Source organism: Arvicola amphibius, chromosome 2 (assembly GCF_903992535.2).
Source record: "Arvicola amphibius chromosome 2, mArvAmp1.2, whole genome shotgun sequence".
NCBI classification, from domain to species: Eukaryota; Metazoa; Chordata; class Mammalia; order Rodentia; family Cricetidae; genus Arvicola; species Arvicola amphibius.
The window spans coordinates 164,788,988-164,805,694 of record NC_052048.2 but is presented as its reverse complement, the minus strand read 5'-3'; the positions used below and the strand labels follow the sequence as shown (position 1 = coordinate 164,805,694).

Sequence of the window (16,707 nt, the reverse complement as noted above, 5' to 3'; positions counted from 1 at the left end):
CTTCATGCCTTTTAATTGTTTAAATCACTTATTTTTTCTTAATTTTTAAATTATCTGTATATGTGTGTCTCCGGGTGGGTTTGTGCTTACTGAGGCCATCATAGGGTGTTTGATCTCCTGGAGCTCAAGTTATAGACGGTTGTAAGCTTCCTTTTGTGGTAGGGGGCAGCTGAGCTTATGGCCTCTGAAGAGTAACAGGTGATTTTAACTACGGAGCCATCTCTTCAACCCACATTCATTTATTTTACGTGTCTAACAACATTTCATCATCTGGATACACCACAGTCAACATATCCACTCAACCGTTAGGGGAGATCTTAAGACCTCTTCTGAGTTTTCAGTTTTTAATGAAGTGTTCATGTAGACATTCAGTGGATCTGTTTGCAATTAATTTAGGTAAATAACAAGAGCACAGATGCTGGGTTATATGGTAGGAATATGACTGATTAAAAACATCATAAAATTATCTTGCAAAATGGCTCTAGCTCTACTACTTTACAATCTTACCAATAATGAATGAGGACCCACATGGTCCCCACACACTCCCCTGCCCTGTAATTGTTTGATATCACGGGTGTCCTCTAACAGGTATACAGTGGGAACTTCTGCTTTGATTTATATTTCCATGATTACATAAATCTCAGAGCATCCCTGCTGTGGTGTCTGTGGGCTTTTTCTTTTTAGTTAGGTTGCTTGCTTTTTTTTCCCTATTGTTTATTTGAGAGTTCTTTCAGTTCATGGGCAACAGTTCTTCATCTGATACAGACTGTTTTTGAAAATATTTTCTCTTTGTGGCCTCTCTTCCATTATCCCAATCATGTCTTTTATAGGGAAGAAAATTCTAAATTTAGTGAAATCACATCTATGATGTTTTTCATTGTGATACCTTAAAAATTGTGCTATACTCTAAGTCCCATGCTTCAGTTAGCAATTAAATGTCTTTAGTAGATAATCTAAGAGAGTGTTTCCTATTTAGTGAGTTTTGCCGAATCATTTTCTTCAGAAAGTTGGCTCATTTCATTTAGTTTATCAACGTGGCAAAGCTAGAGTTGTACATTGTGCTGATTTGGTATCCTTTACTGTCTTGGGTAAGGTATGGTGAGGGCATCCTTTCCTCCTTTCCTCCTTCTCTTCTTTTACTTTTCATTCTTTGTTTCACTTTGCTTCTTATTTGATACAAAATCTGGATTTGATACACAGCCTAATTATAAAATCGTGGGCTGTTATAAGTCACCCACCTCCAATTCCCAAATAGCTGGGGCAACGGGTGTTTCCCACAGTGCCCTGGCGTTGCATATTATAGTTTTAATCCTTTCTCAGTATTTTTTTAAGCTAACCTAGAAACAGGCATATTCATATTCACTAATCATTTCAAGGAATCAGATTTTGATTTTATTTCCTCAACTGAATTTTGATTTTCATCTTCATTGTGTTCCACTTAAATTATGTTATTAATTTCCACATTTTTCTTGGATCTGATTTGCTTTTCCATACTTAGTTAACTAAAATGTAAATTTATATTTTTAATTTCAAATTTTTCTTGATTTCTCTTCATACATTTTGCCCTATATTGATTTTTGTGGAATAAGAAAATACATGTAGATAAAACAAATAGATTTTTATTTCGGAAGGCTTAATGAAAATGTTGATGTCTCATTGGGCATATATTTGAATTTTGAGGGTTTTTATTTTATAGTACATTTTAATTGAAATATAATTACCTCACTTTTCCCCTTCCCTTTCCTCTCTCTAGCCCCTCCATGGTAATGTCATTCTAACCCTTCTCATTCCCTTTACAGTCTCTCCCGATTACCTTTACTCTGACATCGATAGCCTTTTATTACTACTACTACTACTACTACTACTACTACTACTACACACACGCACTTACACAAACACATACAAATTTGTAAATATAACCATTAGTTGCTGTCTTAGTCACTGTTCTATTGTTATGAAGAGACACCATGACCAAGGCAACTCTTATGAAAACAAATTTAATTGAAGCCTTTACTACAGTTTCAGAGGTTTAAGAGGTTTAAGACATGGTCATCATAGTTGGGGCATAGCAGTGCACAGAAAGAGAGAGAGAGAGAGTGAGAGAGAGAGAGAGAGAGAGAGAGAGAGAGAGAGAGAGAGAGAGAGAGAGAGAGAGAGAGAGAGAGAGAGAGAACTGAGCCTAACATGGACTTTGGAAACCTCAATGCCCACATCCAGTGACACACTCCCCTCAAGAGGAGCACACTAGTCCAAGGCCACACCTAATCTCTGTAATTTTTTTTCAAATGGTGTCATTACCTGGTGAATAAGAATTCAAATATATGAGCTTATGGAGGCCAGTCTATTCAAAACACTACAGTTGCCTATAGTTCCTTGTCTGGAGATGGGATCTCATAAAATTTTACTCTTTCTCTGTTAGCATATATAGATATTGCCTTTATTCTGCTCTTGTTTATATAGCCATTTCCAGAGGTCTGCTTCAAACCAGTCTTCCTGGTGTTTTGGCTTTTGCAGTCTCTCAGCCCCTTCTTCTGTGATTTCCCTGAGGCATAGATGCAATAGCTAAGGTATAGATGTGCTCATTAGGCCTGGGCTTCTCACTGCTCTCTGGCATCCTATTCCATTGTGGCTTTTGGTGATGGATCTGCGGTCCAGAGAAGCTTCTTTGATGAGGTGTGGTAGGTACACTTGCATCAGAAGAGTTGTAGTTAGGAACCATCAATCAATGGGAACATTTTTATTATTTTTATTTTCAGTCTGAGCTTAGCCTTTAATGGCTGAATCATCTCTCCAGCCCATGAGAACCTTTTATCTTAGAACTGTGTGTGTATATCCATATCTCTCTATATAGTTAAATTTTTCTATTTTCATTGATGTCCATAAAACCTAAAAGTTTTGTTTTCATTTTCATTTAGTAAAAAATGTTTCAAAAGTCCTTTTGAGACATCTTTGGCTCATATGTAATTTAGAGCTGTGTTTCTCTAAGTATTTTGGAATTTTAAAAAATTATTTATTTTTACTTTTGTGTATTGGTATTTCATCTGCATGTATGTCTGTGTGAGGGTGTCAGATTTCAAGGACGTAGAGTTAGAGGCAGTTGTAAGCTGCCAAGTGGATGCTGGGAATTGAATCCAGGTCCTCTGGAAGAATCGCTAGTGCTCTTAACTGCTGAGCCATACCTCCACATCCATACTTTGGGATTTTTAATTAGCTCTGTTATGATATTTCTGGTAGAATTCTCCTGTCTCAGAGTAGACACTGAATGATTTCTTTAAGTTGTTAAAATGTTTTGTGGCCCCAGATGTGGTATATTCAGTATTTTGTGTGAGTTTCAGAGAAATGGGTATTACATTCTAGTTGGATGAAGTAATCTACAGATGTCAATTATATTAATTTGTTTGTTGAAGGTACTGAGTTCATCTATACACTCATCGATTTTCTGTGTCCTGTATCTATGCATTACAGCATGTTGAATTCCACAGCTATAATAGTGGATTAATTCCCTTACTCTGACATTTCGATCTTCTTCTGCCACAGGATTTTGGCATTCCATTGTTGCTTACACATTAAGTATTTCATTATCATCTTGGAGAACTAATCACTTGTCATTGTAAATTATCTCCCTCCCTCCCTCCCTCCTTCCCTCCCTCCCTCCCTGCCTGCCTCCCTCCCTCCCTCCCTCCCTTTCGTCCTTCCTTCTCTTTCATTTTTGTTTGTATGTGTGTGTTGTGGTTATGAACATGTGAGTACACAGAGGTCACAGGAGGACACAAGGGTCCTGTTCTGTCTCACTATCCTTTGTTTCCATGAGACAGGATCTTTTACTGAACTTGGAGCTAGTTTAGTAGCCAAACCAAACCATAATCATCCTCCCATCTCCACTTGCCACACCACTAGAGTTACAGGGATACCTGCCAATGGTGGAATTGGGAGTTTGATCTCAGGGACTTATGTTTGGCAAGCTAGAGCTCTTATCCACTGAGAAATTCTCCAGATGCTGGATCTCAATATTCCTGATAACTGTCTTATCTGTGCTATGCTCTATTTGAAATTATTACAGTTATTTCTGTATTAAGGGAAACAAGTTTCATATAATATATTTATATTCATTTACTTATAATCGACGGGTGCCTTTATATTTAAAATGAATTACGTTTTCTTGATATTGTTATTAATGAAAGATTATTTATTTTGGTATTGTTATAGAATTACATCATTTCCCATTCCCTTTCTTATCTTAAATTTTTCATCATGACCCCTTCACTCTCTTTCAAATTCATGGTCTCTATTTCTTATTGCTCGCTCTCTCTCTCTCTCTCTCTCTCTCTCTCTCTCTCTCTCTCTCTCTCTCTCTCTCTCCCTTGTCTGTCTACCTCCCTCTTCCATGATGATCTCTGAGCATGAGATGCAGGAGTTGTGCCATAGACAGATCAATTTGGACTGGGCTCTACAACTCTGCATTTGGACTGGTTGTGGTTTTCTGTAATGGCCCCCATCTGTTGTGAAGAGAAGCTTCCTTGATGAAGGGTATGTGCTATCTGCATCCATCTAGACTCTGGAGATGGATCTGTAGCATCTAGTTGCAGAAGTTAGATGTGGTGTGAGAAGGGCTCGACATTGAGGGCTGGGAAGGCAGATCCGGGTGGAAGCCTATAAAACTTCTATGAGTATTATAAGAAGAAGTTTAGGCAGGTGTGGCCAGAAGAAACTGAGGTACTGGATTTGGAATGTATTGAACAGAGGACCAGACAGATCCTGAAAATGGGTGCACCAGATTTGCCTGAATGGAGAACTTGCTTTTGTTTTTGTATTTATGTATTTATTTACAGAACAGATTTCTAAGTAGAGAATGGTATCCTTGAATTCTTACTATGTTTGTTGCTTTTTTTAAAATATGGTGACTGTTTTTTTTCTTTTTATTCCTGTACCCTTTTACTTGTTTGAGGCTTTACTTGAACACTTTTAGTTATTTATTTCTAGTTTTGTATATGTGTGTTTGTATGTGCACCACGTGTGTATAATGCCTGTGGCAGCCGGAAGGGGGCATCAGATCACCATGAACTGCCTCTACAGATGTTTGTAAGCCAAATTGTGAGTGTTGTGAATGGACCCTCAGTCTTTTGGGAGAGCAACAAGTGCTTCTATCTCTGCAGCCCCTTCAGCACTTTTTAATGATGTTATCCTCTGTGTTTGCCCAAGGGTAATATGTTCTAATGCTTACCCGTATTTCTCAAAAGTGCATTTACAAACAGTTCATGTGTATTTCTAAATAACATTATTCAGTAGTATTTGGTGATACATTTTCCTTATGGTAACAAACAACTCCCTCCTGACTGCTGCCTGCTACCACTGCTAGCCTTTCCTAATTCTTAGACTTTGTACTTTCAAGCGTATGCAAAACATTCACAATCAGTAGCTCCTCACTAGTATTTTGAACAAAATATCATGGACTGGGTCAATTAAAAGTAACAGACATTTAAAAAATTCACTTCCTTATAATTGTGGCTCTCTAATGCTTTAATCATTATAATCATCAGCACTTTAGATCCCGAGCAGGCAACTCTAACTTCTTCGCTCTGCATTTCTGATGTTTTCTTTGAGATGTTTTATTCAAATTGCCTTTCTTTCTTGGCTTTTAGTATAACTGTTAAGAAGTTATAGATAGCTGGACATGACGTGACATGTAAAATCAAAAATGCAAAACTCCCAATGTGTAACAAGTAGGCCTTGGGTGGTATAATTGCCAGGCATGTGGGAATGGATGCTTGTTGTATTTTCTTCAGTTTGCAACAGCAGCATATTGGGAAAACACTGTTAAAACATGGCTCAGAATTTTGGAAATATGATCCTTTTATTATTTTCAACAGCAAAATTTCCTTCTTTTGCAATGGTTCAATGACAGTCCAATGTGACATATTGCAAGCCATGACAACTGTAGCTTTTATGTAAAGGTTTGCAGTTTGCCTATGCCTGAGCAACAGCATCAGGTCTATGGATTCCTGAAGCTCCTCGGTTTCTCCATGGTGCTAATGCACACTGTAATCTCATGACCTACTCATTCATTCAATCACAGCATAATATTCCTTTAAGTATCTGCTGTGTGTCTTCTCTGGGTTGTGACCCGGGGTCATGGTAGCTAAGCACCCAGCACGAAGCACGTGGTCTTTGCCTGTAGAAAGCACCTGTCCTTCCTTCCTGGCCATAGGGAGACTAGACAAAGCCATTTGAACTCAGACACAAATGACAAACTCCCCCTCCCTTCACTATGTTGCTCAGGGCCCACATGCTTGACTCTCAAAAGCAAGCATGGAGCTGGTAGATAAATAAACAGCAACCTATAATTAAACTCGCTGAATATCAGAGAAGATTGGGGTATTCAGTAGATGAAATTGAATAGATGCTTTTCAATTTTAGAACTCAGGAAACCTAAGTATTATGAATGTTGCTTGGTGAGGTTTCACCCTGAGCTGTTCCATTGTTCTGATATCAGTCTGTGACTGGAACAGTCAGCGATTGGGGTTGGGTGTGCGTTATCACAGTTTATTGACTCTTCCTGAGCACAGGAAACAAAGTCTTTCCTGCTTAGTTAACTGATGTTGTGTAGATAGCACCCAACACAATCTCTACCGTTGACTGCTAAACCTTGTAATTTCCTGTGGCCAACCATTCGTTCAGATAGGGCCTGTCCCATTGTGAATCTTCTATCATTACAGAGCAGTTGAAAAAGACAGTTCTGTTTTAGAAAGGCATCTGGGTGGCTTCTAAGGGACACAGATTTGTAACATTGTTCCCACTTCTTACTACATCTTATTTCCATAGGACACCCCCTTTCATTCTCCTTCTGTGTAGGACTGTCTCTCCCTGCACCACCTTGCTTATAAACCCATTCTTTTCCATGATGCTTATAAAAAGCACTACTTATGCATGTCTTTAAAACTCATTGAGTATACTACTGGAACTTTCTGTTGTACTCTGCTAATTGGAATAGTTCACTCAAAAGCCATTGTAACTGTGCTTAGGGCATAGGCTGTGTATTTTAATTCTCCCCCCTACCAGCTGAGGGAAAAAGGCATGCTCTTTAATGTTGCTGAATCCCAGGTACAGGTATCATAGTTCTGTGGAGACACTAAAGGTACCTATCTCCTGGGTTTTAAATAAAGATTAAAAGCAACAAGAGCAGCGACAGGATGTCCAAATTGTCTAATTGTCTAGCTCAGTGACCAGTACCTGCTGCTTTGGTTGATGTTGTGGTTGCTATAGACACTTTAGCTAAATTAGTTCCATCCAGAAGGTTATGAACTCCAAGAACTCTGAGATCACATAGAAAACATTTATTCTTGATATCCCATGGAAGCCTGAAGTTCAGTAAATATATGTAGCATCAATGACTGAAAGGTGAAAAATGAATTAGTTAATGAACTAAATTCAAATTCCAGGAGCTTTACTTAAAAGATGAGATATGGTGCGTTTGTACAATGCTCCACAATTACACACAATTGATGTGATTACATAGCATGAAAAATTGTTCAGATCTGTGAGACTAAAAGCATTCTTCATGATTTCTATTTTGTAACTGTATGCAGACTAAGAGGGATTAATTTCAAGTTAGGATCTCTAAACATCTACACTTAAAACATTACTATTGGCATTTTAATGAAATGTTATTTTACAGCTTTAAAGTTCATAGCAATATAATTAGTAATATGTGTAATCTTTATTGCCAGTCTTAATCTTTTTTATATGACTGAAAAATTATTTTATGGTCGTACAATTAAAATAATGCTAAAAATGTCAGCATAACAGAATTAGACTAAAGTAACTACTACAATATTGTACCCCAAACCAGCTAATATAAATGCAAAACACTTTCTACAGGCTATTTATTTGAACTAATACATGGTGAGGGATTTAAGGAGTAGTTTGTGCAATGAAATAAAAAGAAAAATACGCACTGTACAGCAATCTTTGCTACTGTTTAGCACAAGGGAAAATTAAATAGGTTTATATATAGGCCACTTGAGGAAAATGTATTAAAAGCCACATCACAACACAGTAAATACAAAGGCAACTGGCAGGCAACGCTCCATTTTATAGGTTTTTATAAATACTCCATTTGCAGATTTTAAAGGGAAGTCTGAGGTGCTTAAAGTTGTCATTTTGCAAATGATTGTATAATATTGACTATGAAACCAAACTGCGTATGCCCAGAATGCTTTGTTAAGTTTGTTCTTTGCATTTTCACACATGTATACAATGCTTTCCCCACCCACCTTCCCTTCTGCCTCCATCAGCCCCTCTCTTCCCTACACAGCCCCTTTACATTTTTATGTGCTTTTGTTTTGCTTTGGGACCCAGTATTTGTAACCAGGGCCATCTGGTGAGCATGGGTGCCCAGAATCCTAATGGTACATTTTATAAAAAAATTTCAAAAAACAGTTGTGCAGTTGGCACACCAGAATAGTTGGAATTTTTCACAATGCTTTTACCTGTTGATTCATGGGAGTACATATTAATTTGTTGATACTATTTGTTAGGACATAGGAAAAAATAAAAAAAAATATAAAACAAAATTCTGTCTGTATGGAAAAACTGGAAAATACATAAAAAGATGCAAAAAATAAACCACCCAGGATTTTGCCACTATTACACTATCATACTATAACAGTATTTCTATTTCTAGTGTTTGATTCCTTATGAATACTTTTATAATAATTGTCTTTATTTAACCTTTTGTTGAACATAAGAATCAAATATATAATTTGGTATATTTTGCATAAAAACCAACAAATATTGCTGAATATGCTCATTTCCTTTTAACATTTTAAGACTTCTTTTTCTAGATACTCATAGAGTGTTGATGTTTTTATATTTATTCCTAATTGTTATAGATATTCACTTTTAAAGCCTCACTAACACTACATTTTTGAATCATTTTTTAACTCATTTTTAAATATCATCAAATCATTAAAATCCTGTCACATTAGGACAGTAGCATAGATACACTCTGAAAGAAACTTTTTGGGGGGCAAGGTTTTTTATTATTATTAAATACTTTATTCTTTTTTATTGATTTTTTATTGAGCTTTACATTTTTCTCTATTTCCCTCCCTGCCTCTCCCCCCACTCAATCTTCTTCCAAGGTCCCCATGCTCCCAATTTACTCAGGAGATCTTGTCTTTTTCTACTTCCCATGTAGATTAGATCTATGTAAGTCTCTCTTAAGGTCCTCATTGTTGTCTAAGTTCTCTGGGATTGTGGTTTGTAGGCTGGTTTTCTTTGCTTTATGTTTAAAAACTGCCTATGAGTGAATACATGTGATAATTTTCTAGGTCTGGGTTACATCTTTCAAAATAATGTTTACTAGCTCCATCAATTCGCCTGCAAAATTCAAGCTGTTCTTATGATTTATTTATTTTTTGCTATGTACTACTCCATTTTGTAAATGTACCACATTTTCCTTATCCATTCTTCGGTCAAAGGCCGTTTAGGTTGTTTCCAAGTTCTGACTATGACAAACAATGCTGCTATAAACATAGTTGAGCACATGTCCTTGTGGCAGGATTGAGCATCCTTTGGCTATATATATGTGGTATTGCTGGGTTTTGAGAAAGGTTGTTTCCTAATTTTCTGAGAAATTGCCACACTGACATCAAAAGGGGCTGTATCAGCTTGCATTCCCACCAGCAACGCAGAAGTGTTCCCTTTTCCCCACAACCTCTCCAGTATAAGTTGTCATCAGTGTGTTTTTTATCTTGGACATTATTACAGGTGTAAGATGGAATCTCAGAGTTGTTTTGATTTGCATTTCTCTGATGATTAAGGATGTTGAACATTTCCTTAAGTGTCTTTCAGCTATTTTAGATTCCTCTGTTGAGAGTTCTCTGTTTAGGACTGTACTCCGTTTTATTATTATTATTATTATTATTATTATTATTATTATTATTATTGTTGTTGTTGTTGTTGTTGTTGTTATTTGTTCTTTTTGGTGTCCAATTTCTTCAGTTCTTTGTATATTTTGGAGATCAGACCTCTGTTTGATGTGGGGTTAGTGAAGATCTTTTCCCATTCTGTAGGCTGTCATTTCTTGATTGCAGTATTCGTAGTGTCCTGATTCCTTTAGGGGAAAAACTGGTTTACTACATTTTATTCCACATTTCATTTATTTATTTTTAAATCGGCAGGTCCAGGCACACTGGGAAAGCTCTACAAGGCCTCAGCTGCCCAAGGTCCAGAGACAGCAAGTAACTCCTTTCATGACCCTTGACCATCAGGAATTCAACCAGACTCTCAAGAGGACACCACCTCCAGCACCAAGCTGTATGCCTCTGGGAGAGCATGGACCTACGAGCCCGGACAGTGATGCTGGTTGTACAGGAAACCCCTTCACAAAACTGCTGACTCTTGGGAGAGAAGATGGTAGTGCAGAATGGCACGTATGTTCAATGGCTGATTATGAAGTCTATCTTAAGTGCTAGGAATTGAAATTAACAATTTTGTAGTGACTATTTCATATGAAAGTGTAACAAAAGAAGTGTGTCTTTATTAATCAGTCTGCAATTATTAATCATATGCATATTAATTATGCATAATAAATTGCACGTGTTCATTTTAATATTAAATTAGGTAGTTCATTTTATGACTCAATTAGTTATCAATGAACCACTAATAATCTTTTGTATTTAGAAGGTTTATTTCTAACATAAAGGTTTAGGTTTTCTGAGTAAATTTAGTTGAATTTATTAATATCTTGAATAGCTATAGATATAGCACAACTAATAAAAACCCAGAGACAGATATTAGGGCTCAAGCTGAAAGATCAGAGAAGTAAAGCAGTCAACCACTAAAGAGCCTTGCCTCTACGTATGAAAATTTCAGACTGAAAAGAGAGTGAATTCCTGTCTCATCCTGCCTTACATTCCTCTCTAGTGCTGGGATCATAGCTGAGGAACACTACTGCCCAGCTTTTATGACTAAGTATTGTGGTTGCCGGAATTAAAGGTGTGTGCCGCTACTGCCTGGCCTGTATGGCTGACTAGTGTGGCTAGCTTTGCACTCTGATCTTCAGGTAAGCTTTATTTGTTAGATCATAAGCAAAATATCACTATACATAGATTTGAAACCCATAGAGGTTATATAAAAAAACACTAATTTTGTGCTCTTAAAATATTCACTATAATAAAATAATCTTATTACATTAAATATTTCATGGAATTATAAATAGATTTTTACATTTGATTTTTTAATACTTTTTAACTTAAATAAATTCCTTTCACTTACTAAATAGCTGGCATGGAGTGATACTGAGATGTCTTCAAAATAAAAAAGAACAGCTAGTGTCATGGAACATGTTTTGCTTTTAAATGAATCTTTAAAACTACTGAGAAAAAGAAGGATACAAAGTAGGCAATAACTAAAATTTGGGAAAAATCTTTAGCAACTTCTTGTAGATGAGTTATGCTGATTACAGATGGACTTTCTTTTCCTTTTGCTTATTTGCCTTGAGCCCTTGGTAGAGCTCTGTTCTCTCCCACCTGGGGTATCTTCTTCTAATCTGAATGGCCTGTTCAGGTTGATATCTTTCCAATATTAAATTCACAGCCCCAAAGAGCAAAGGCAGGACACTCAGGGTTTCATTTGAATCCAAACAGGAAAGGAAGACTTTTAAAAAGCTTTATGTTAACTTGGAAAGTAAGAAAGAATGAAGACCCAATAGATTATTCAACGAAAAAAAGAAAAAGATTATCACTCCGTAGGACTCTCTGAAATACAAAGCTGAATGTGGATCCCTGTATGTGTTTAAACGTTTTAGTAGTGGGACTATATGTGGGGTGTGTGTGCACCTGTGTGTGTATGTATTATGCACATATGTATGTATGTATGTGTATATGCATATGGAACTTTCAAAAGTAAAATACAGCACCAGTTTCCCTGTTCTGTGCATGAAGAACACAAACTACAAGTCGGATGAGAGCGATCTGCACAGTAAATATTAGAACATACACCCAATACAATTCATTCTCCAACCACCTCATCCAAAGTTTATTTTTTTGTAACAATTATTGATTCTTAAAGAAAAATCAAGTCCATAGGTAATGAATGTGCCCGTCAATTTTGGTGAAATCTAGAAAGTAGTCTTTTGTGTCATGAAGGCAGCATGCATCAGTCTTCTGGGTTTGCCATGGGATCTTTTTGTCTATTCTTTGGTTCATGCCTTACCTTTGCCTTTACGCTTGTTTTTGCTGTTTGATATATAACCTCACTATATCCCTTACACTGGCCTTGAACCTAAGATCCTCCTATCTCAAACTTTCCAGAGACGAAATTACAGATGTGTGACTAAAAGCCAAGAAAAAGGGTTAGTTTGATTTTTGCTCGATGTTTTAAAACTTCCAAACACAATGTCATGGTTGGTGCTCAGGAGATGGTGATTATTGATATTTGTCTTATTCCCTGTTTCTTTCTAAGCCATCTCCTTCACGAACAAAAGGGAACCTCTCCTTCATCCAGCGATAACTATAGTATCACCTCATAGGTCTGGGAGAGTATCCTCAGGTTCAGAGGTGATGATTGGGATTAGAGATAAGTGAGAGATTGGAGGTCTCTGGCACAGAGATAGGTAATATTAACAGAAGCACGTCACAGTGTATGGTTTCCCAGCATGCAATTGGCATTTGTACTTACAAGAGTGAAGGCGCCTTCTACACTAACCGTTGCTCCTAGCTTAGCGTTTTCCTTCACCCTTTACTGCTCTGTTCTTCACCATCAGGCTCCAGAGTTCAGGTCATCCTTATGTTTTTTCTATTCCTCCTCTCATTCATTCTTAGCCATTTGTCTAGATGATTTTAATTCTCTCTGAAACACAAACTTGAAATTCCTCCCACCCCCATTTTAAGGTTTTTCCTTGATGATTCTCCATATAGATTTGGTACCTCAATGACTGCACTCATTATGAAATTTTCACACCACATGATGCATTTTAAGGATTCATTAATATTTTTTCATTCTTTTAGTTTTTTACTTCATTGATGAAAATGTCATACCTTACTCACAGGCATATCTTTGTCCAGAGTGAACGAGAAATGAGTCCAGTCAACCTCTGTTCCTTGCGTTCCACTGTATACTGTTTACTCCTTAATAGTGCTTGAAGTCCATGAGGGCAAGAACTTCTCACTGCTGTTGCCTGTAGTAATTCCTCTGGTTCTGGAAAGGTCTGAAAATAAATATTTCTCTATAAGTATTTGGCAATTCTTATTTGAATTAATTCATGAAATTATTGACAAGTCATATTTGGATGTATCCTGACAGAGTCTCCCAAGTCTTGACTCAAGTTGACCAACAACCTTTCTTAGAATACAGCAGAATTGGTTGGAAGGCAGTTTAATGCTTTTGGAAGTGTTTGCTACTGGTTATTTCTTTATATGCCATGAGAAACTCAAAATTCGACCATGCCTCTCAACTCAGCACTTGCACCTTCTTCAGTTTACATGTGTTAAGGTTTCACTGAAGACAGTGTGGTGGGAAGAGGAGAACTAGAGGTTCAGTGGTTCCTTGTTTCATCTCTATTGTTGTGATGAAATACTCTAACAAAATGAAAATGGGGCTGGGGGAGAAATGGTTGAATTTAGCTGACAATTTGGGGTGTAGGGAAGTCAGGTGGTAGGAACTTGAAGTAGCTGTATCATACCCATAGCTAAGAGGAGAGAGAGGAAATGCATACATGTTAGTGCTGAGCTCACTTTCTTCCTTGTACAGCCCAAGGCCCAGCCCAGAAAATGATGCCCACAATTAGGATGGGTCTTACCACCTCAGTTTACACTCTTAGAATAAAATCTTTTACACGTATATCCATAGCACGGTGTGGTCCAGGCTGTACTTCACTGAGAGGTGACTCTTGTATCAAGTTCACAATCACAGCTAATATTACAAGTATTTGGGCTGGTGGGGGATAGAAAGAGCAAAAGAAGCACACAGTCTTTTTTTTTCAAGTGTAAACCTTTAAAAGCCTTCCTCATCTACTGGTTATTTCTTAAGCCATCTCTGCAGAGAAAAGGAAGCTTTAAGAACTGAAAATGCAAATAAAGATTTGATTGAGGTTAGAACTATAGATTCAGAGTTCAGGAGTTCAAACTTGCCTCTGCCATACTCAGGTAATCTGGAAAAAAGTGGCAATTTCTTTTCCTTTGGATTTCCTTCTGTATGATGAAGATAAGTATCGAATTCCTCTCCTGGGCTGCTGTGAAGCTTAAATGATTGGAATATGTCAACCACTAGAGACAGTGCCTTGCACATCTCTCTCACTATGCAGGTGTATGGTACTGTTGCTGTATAAGGGGTTTGTGTGTACCCTTGGTACTGTATCACCAGTTACAGAGATGAAGAAAACAGTATGCTTTCGTATCATCTAATTCATGTGCATTAGTCAGTTAAAAATTCACCACTGACCTTTGGACATCTACAAAACATTTTGTAAGAAGACAGATGATATAGAAGTCCTCTGTCAACATGTTGAGGTTGTGGACTTTGGTTTGAAGCACAGCACGAGAAGCACTCTGCTGATCTAGATGCTGATTGCAGCAAGTGTCCCCTGGGGGCCTTGCCACCAGGGAGCATAGGGAAGGTGATGCAGGGAAAGCAACCTATCAGAGCCATGGACCCAGCTCTCAGATAGAATGAGCTTTGAAATACACAACTAAGTGTTTTAAAACTTAAAGATGCAAATTAAACTCTCAGTCTTCACTAAAGTTCTCCCTGATTTCAAATGGAAGTGCCACTTTAACCCTTACTGACTGTATTCTGAATGGATTGGATTCCGTTAGAGGGAAATTGCTGAGGTTATGAACAGTATGGAATTGTGTTGAAGAGGAAAGAACATACACTCTTCCACTCATACAAAGCACAATAAATATTTACAGACCCCCAAAATGTCAAAAACCCTAAAACTGTTAATCACTTCAGCTTATAAAACAAAGTAATTTCATTTGACTGGGAAATGGTGTTTTATTCTGTACTGTTGAAATAGACAAGACAACCAATGAATATTGCTAAATACTTAGTACTAAAAGATCATACTAAAAGGCCTCCACTGTTCCCTCTTTGTGTGTGTTTGTATATATGTGTGTGTTTATGTGTGTATCTCTCTGTATGTTTTACATGTATATATGTATCTATCTACATCTATCTATCTGTCTATCTGTCTATCATCTATCTATCTATCTATCTATCATCTATCTATCTATCTATCTATCTATCTATCTATCTATCTATCTATCTATCTATCTTATATTTAAGCATCCAATTCTGTATCTAATCTGCTGTAGCATTATGCAGGAATGACTTAATTTTGACATTTCCTATTTGAAGCTTTGCCTATAATCAACTACCTTCATGAGGTCCTGATTTCATTTTGACTCTTCACTATGATTAATAGATTGAGATTCATAGGCTTTACTCCCTTGTTGAAGACAGAAAAATTACTATGATAAAATATGAATTATTTCTGAGCCAATATTCTGAGCTGAAAAAAAGAGAGAGAGGTCTCATCACCTTAATGTAGAAAAACATTCTGTGTCTAAGTCGGTATTAATTCCTGGAATCATATTCCAAGAATGGATGTTATCTTATCTTTTGTTTGATTACTTAAATCAATGTCCAGTTACTAATCTCAGAAGTGTTATCTGTAAAGCTTGTATATACTCTTCCTGCATATCTTGAAGGGTTACTGTTGGCTTGTTAGTGTGTTGGTTAAGATCCTGAAGAAATCATAAGATGATGAGATGTAGAAGTTTTAAGTGCAATTGTTATTTTACAGTTTTTATTTGGAGAACGTGAGTGACTACATTTTGTAGGCTGAGGTCAACCATTGATCAATGTATCATTTACTTAAACAATGTTAAGATAGATGCTTGATATTCAGGGCCTGAGAAATGGTCTATGAAAGCCTCTAGTTTCTGTTTACTAATTCCAAATAGACTTTCTATTGAGAGAACTATCTCTTCCGCCTTCCTCTAGTATACAAAATTACAAACATCACAGGTAACTGAGCATCACACACAGAGGATCAGATAAGATTGAATATTAGACATGTGTTCACCTCTCTTTACACAAAGAAATTGTACTTTAATTTAATGTACTTTTGTTGGATTTCAGGGAAGGTGCTCAAGGGTTTGCATTTTACCCTAACAATGATTACTGAGGGACTAGACCCCGAAATGACAACAACCTTCTCATTTCTGTGTGCACTGGAGAGGTAGTCGCCTGTACAAGGAATTGGTTCCTAGGCAACATCTGCACAAAGTGGAACTCAAGGACCCAGGACACCAGAAGCAGACAATGCTCTGCCATGTCAGTCTTGCTTCATCGACCTCTCCTCTGAGGCTCTCCACTTCTTCAGTATCCATCCATGTTAATTTTCTTCTTCCTCTTATAACCATCCCTCACAAGCTCCTATCTGAGCTCTTGCCAATTTCTTCATAACTTTAGTATTTCATTTCATACATTATCCAATTCCAGTTTTTGAAGTATGTTTCTTCCAGCTTTCTTTCTTTATTCTTGTTTAAGCTCATTGAGAAGACATACCATTTGACAATGTTTCTGTTTTTCAATACCTATTTTTTCCCATTTACAAAATTAAAAAAAATCTTCTTTTATCTCACTAGAGTCCAAGATATAACACCTTCTTTTTTTTCACAAGCACCATCAACTTCTCAT

The 16,707-nt window shown here is 37.0% G+C and overlaps 1 protein-coding gene across 1 annotated transcript in view; it reads left to right on the top strand.

Moving 5' to 3' along the window:
* The window catches only part of Tfec (transcription factor EC), a 67,919-nt gene that overhangs the window by 19,212 nt on the left and 32,000 nt on the right, over positions 1 to 16,707 (top strand). Inside the window, exon 2 of the mRNA XM_038318787.2 lies at positions 10,182 to 10,433. Within this exon, the coding sequence (XP_038174715.1) occupies positions 10,254 to 10,433 (180 nt within the window). The 5' untranslated portion in view covers positions 10,182 to 10,253. The remainder of the gene's footprint in view (positions 1 to 10,181; positions 10,434 to 16,707) is intronic.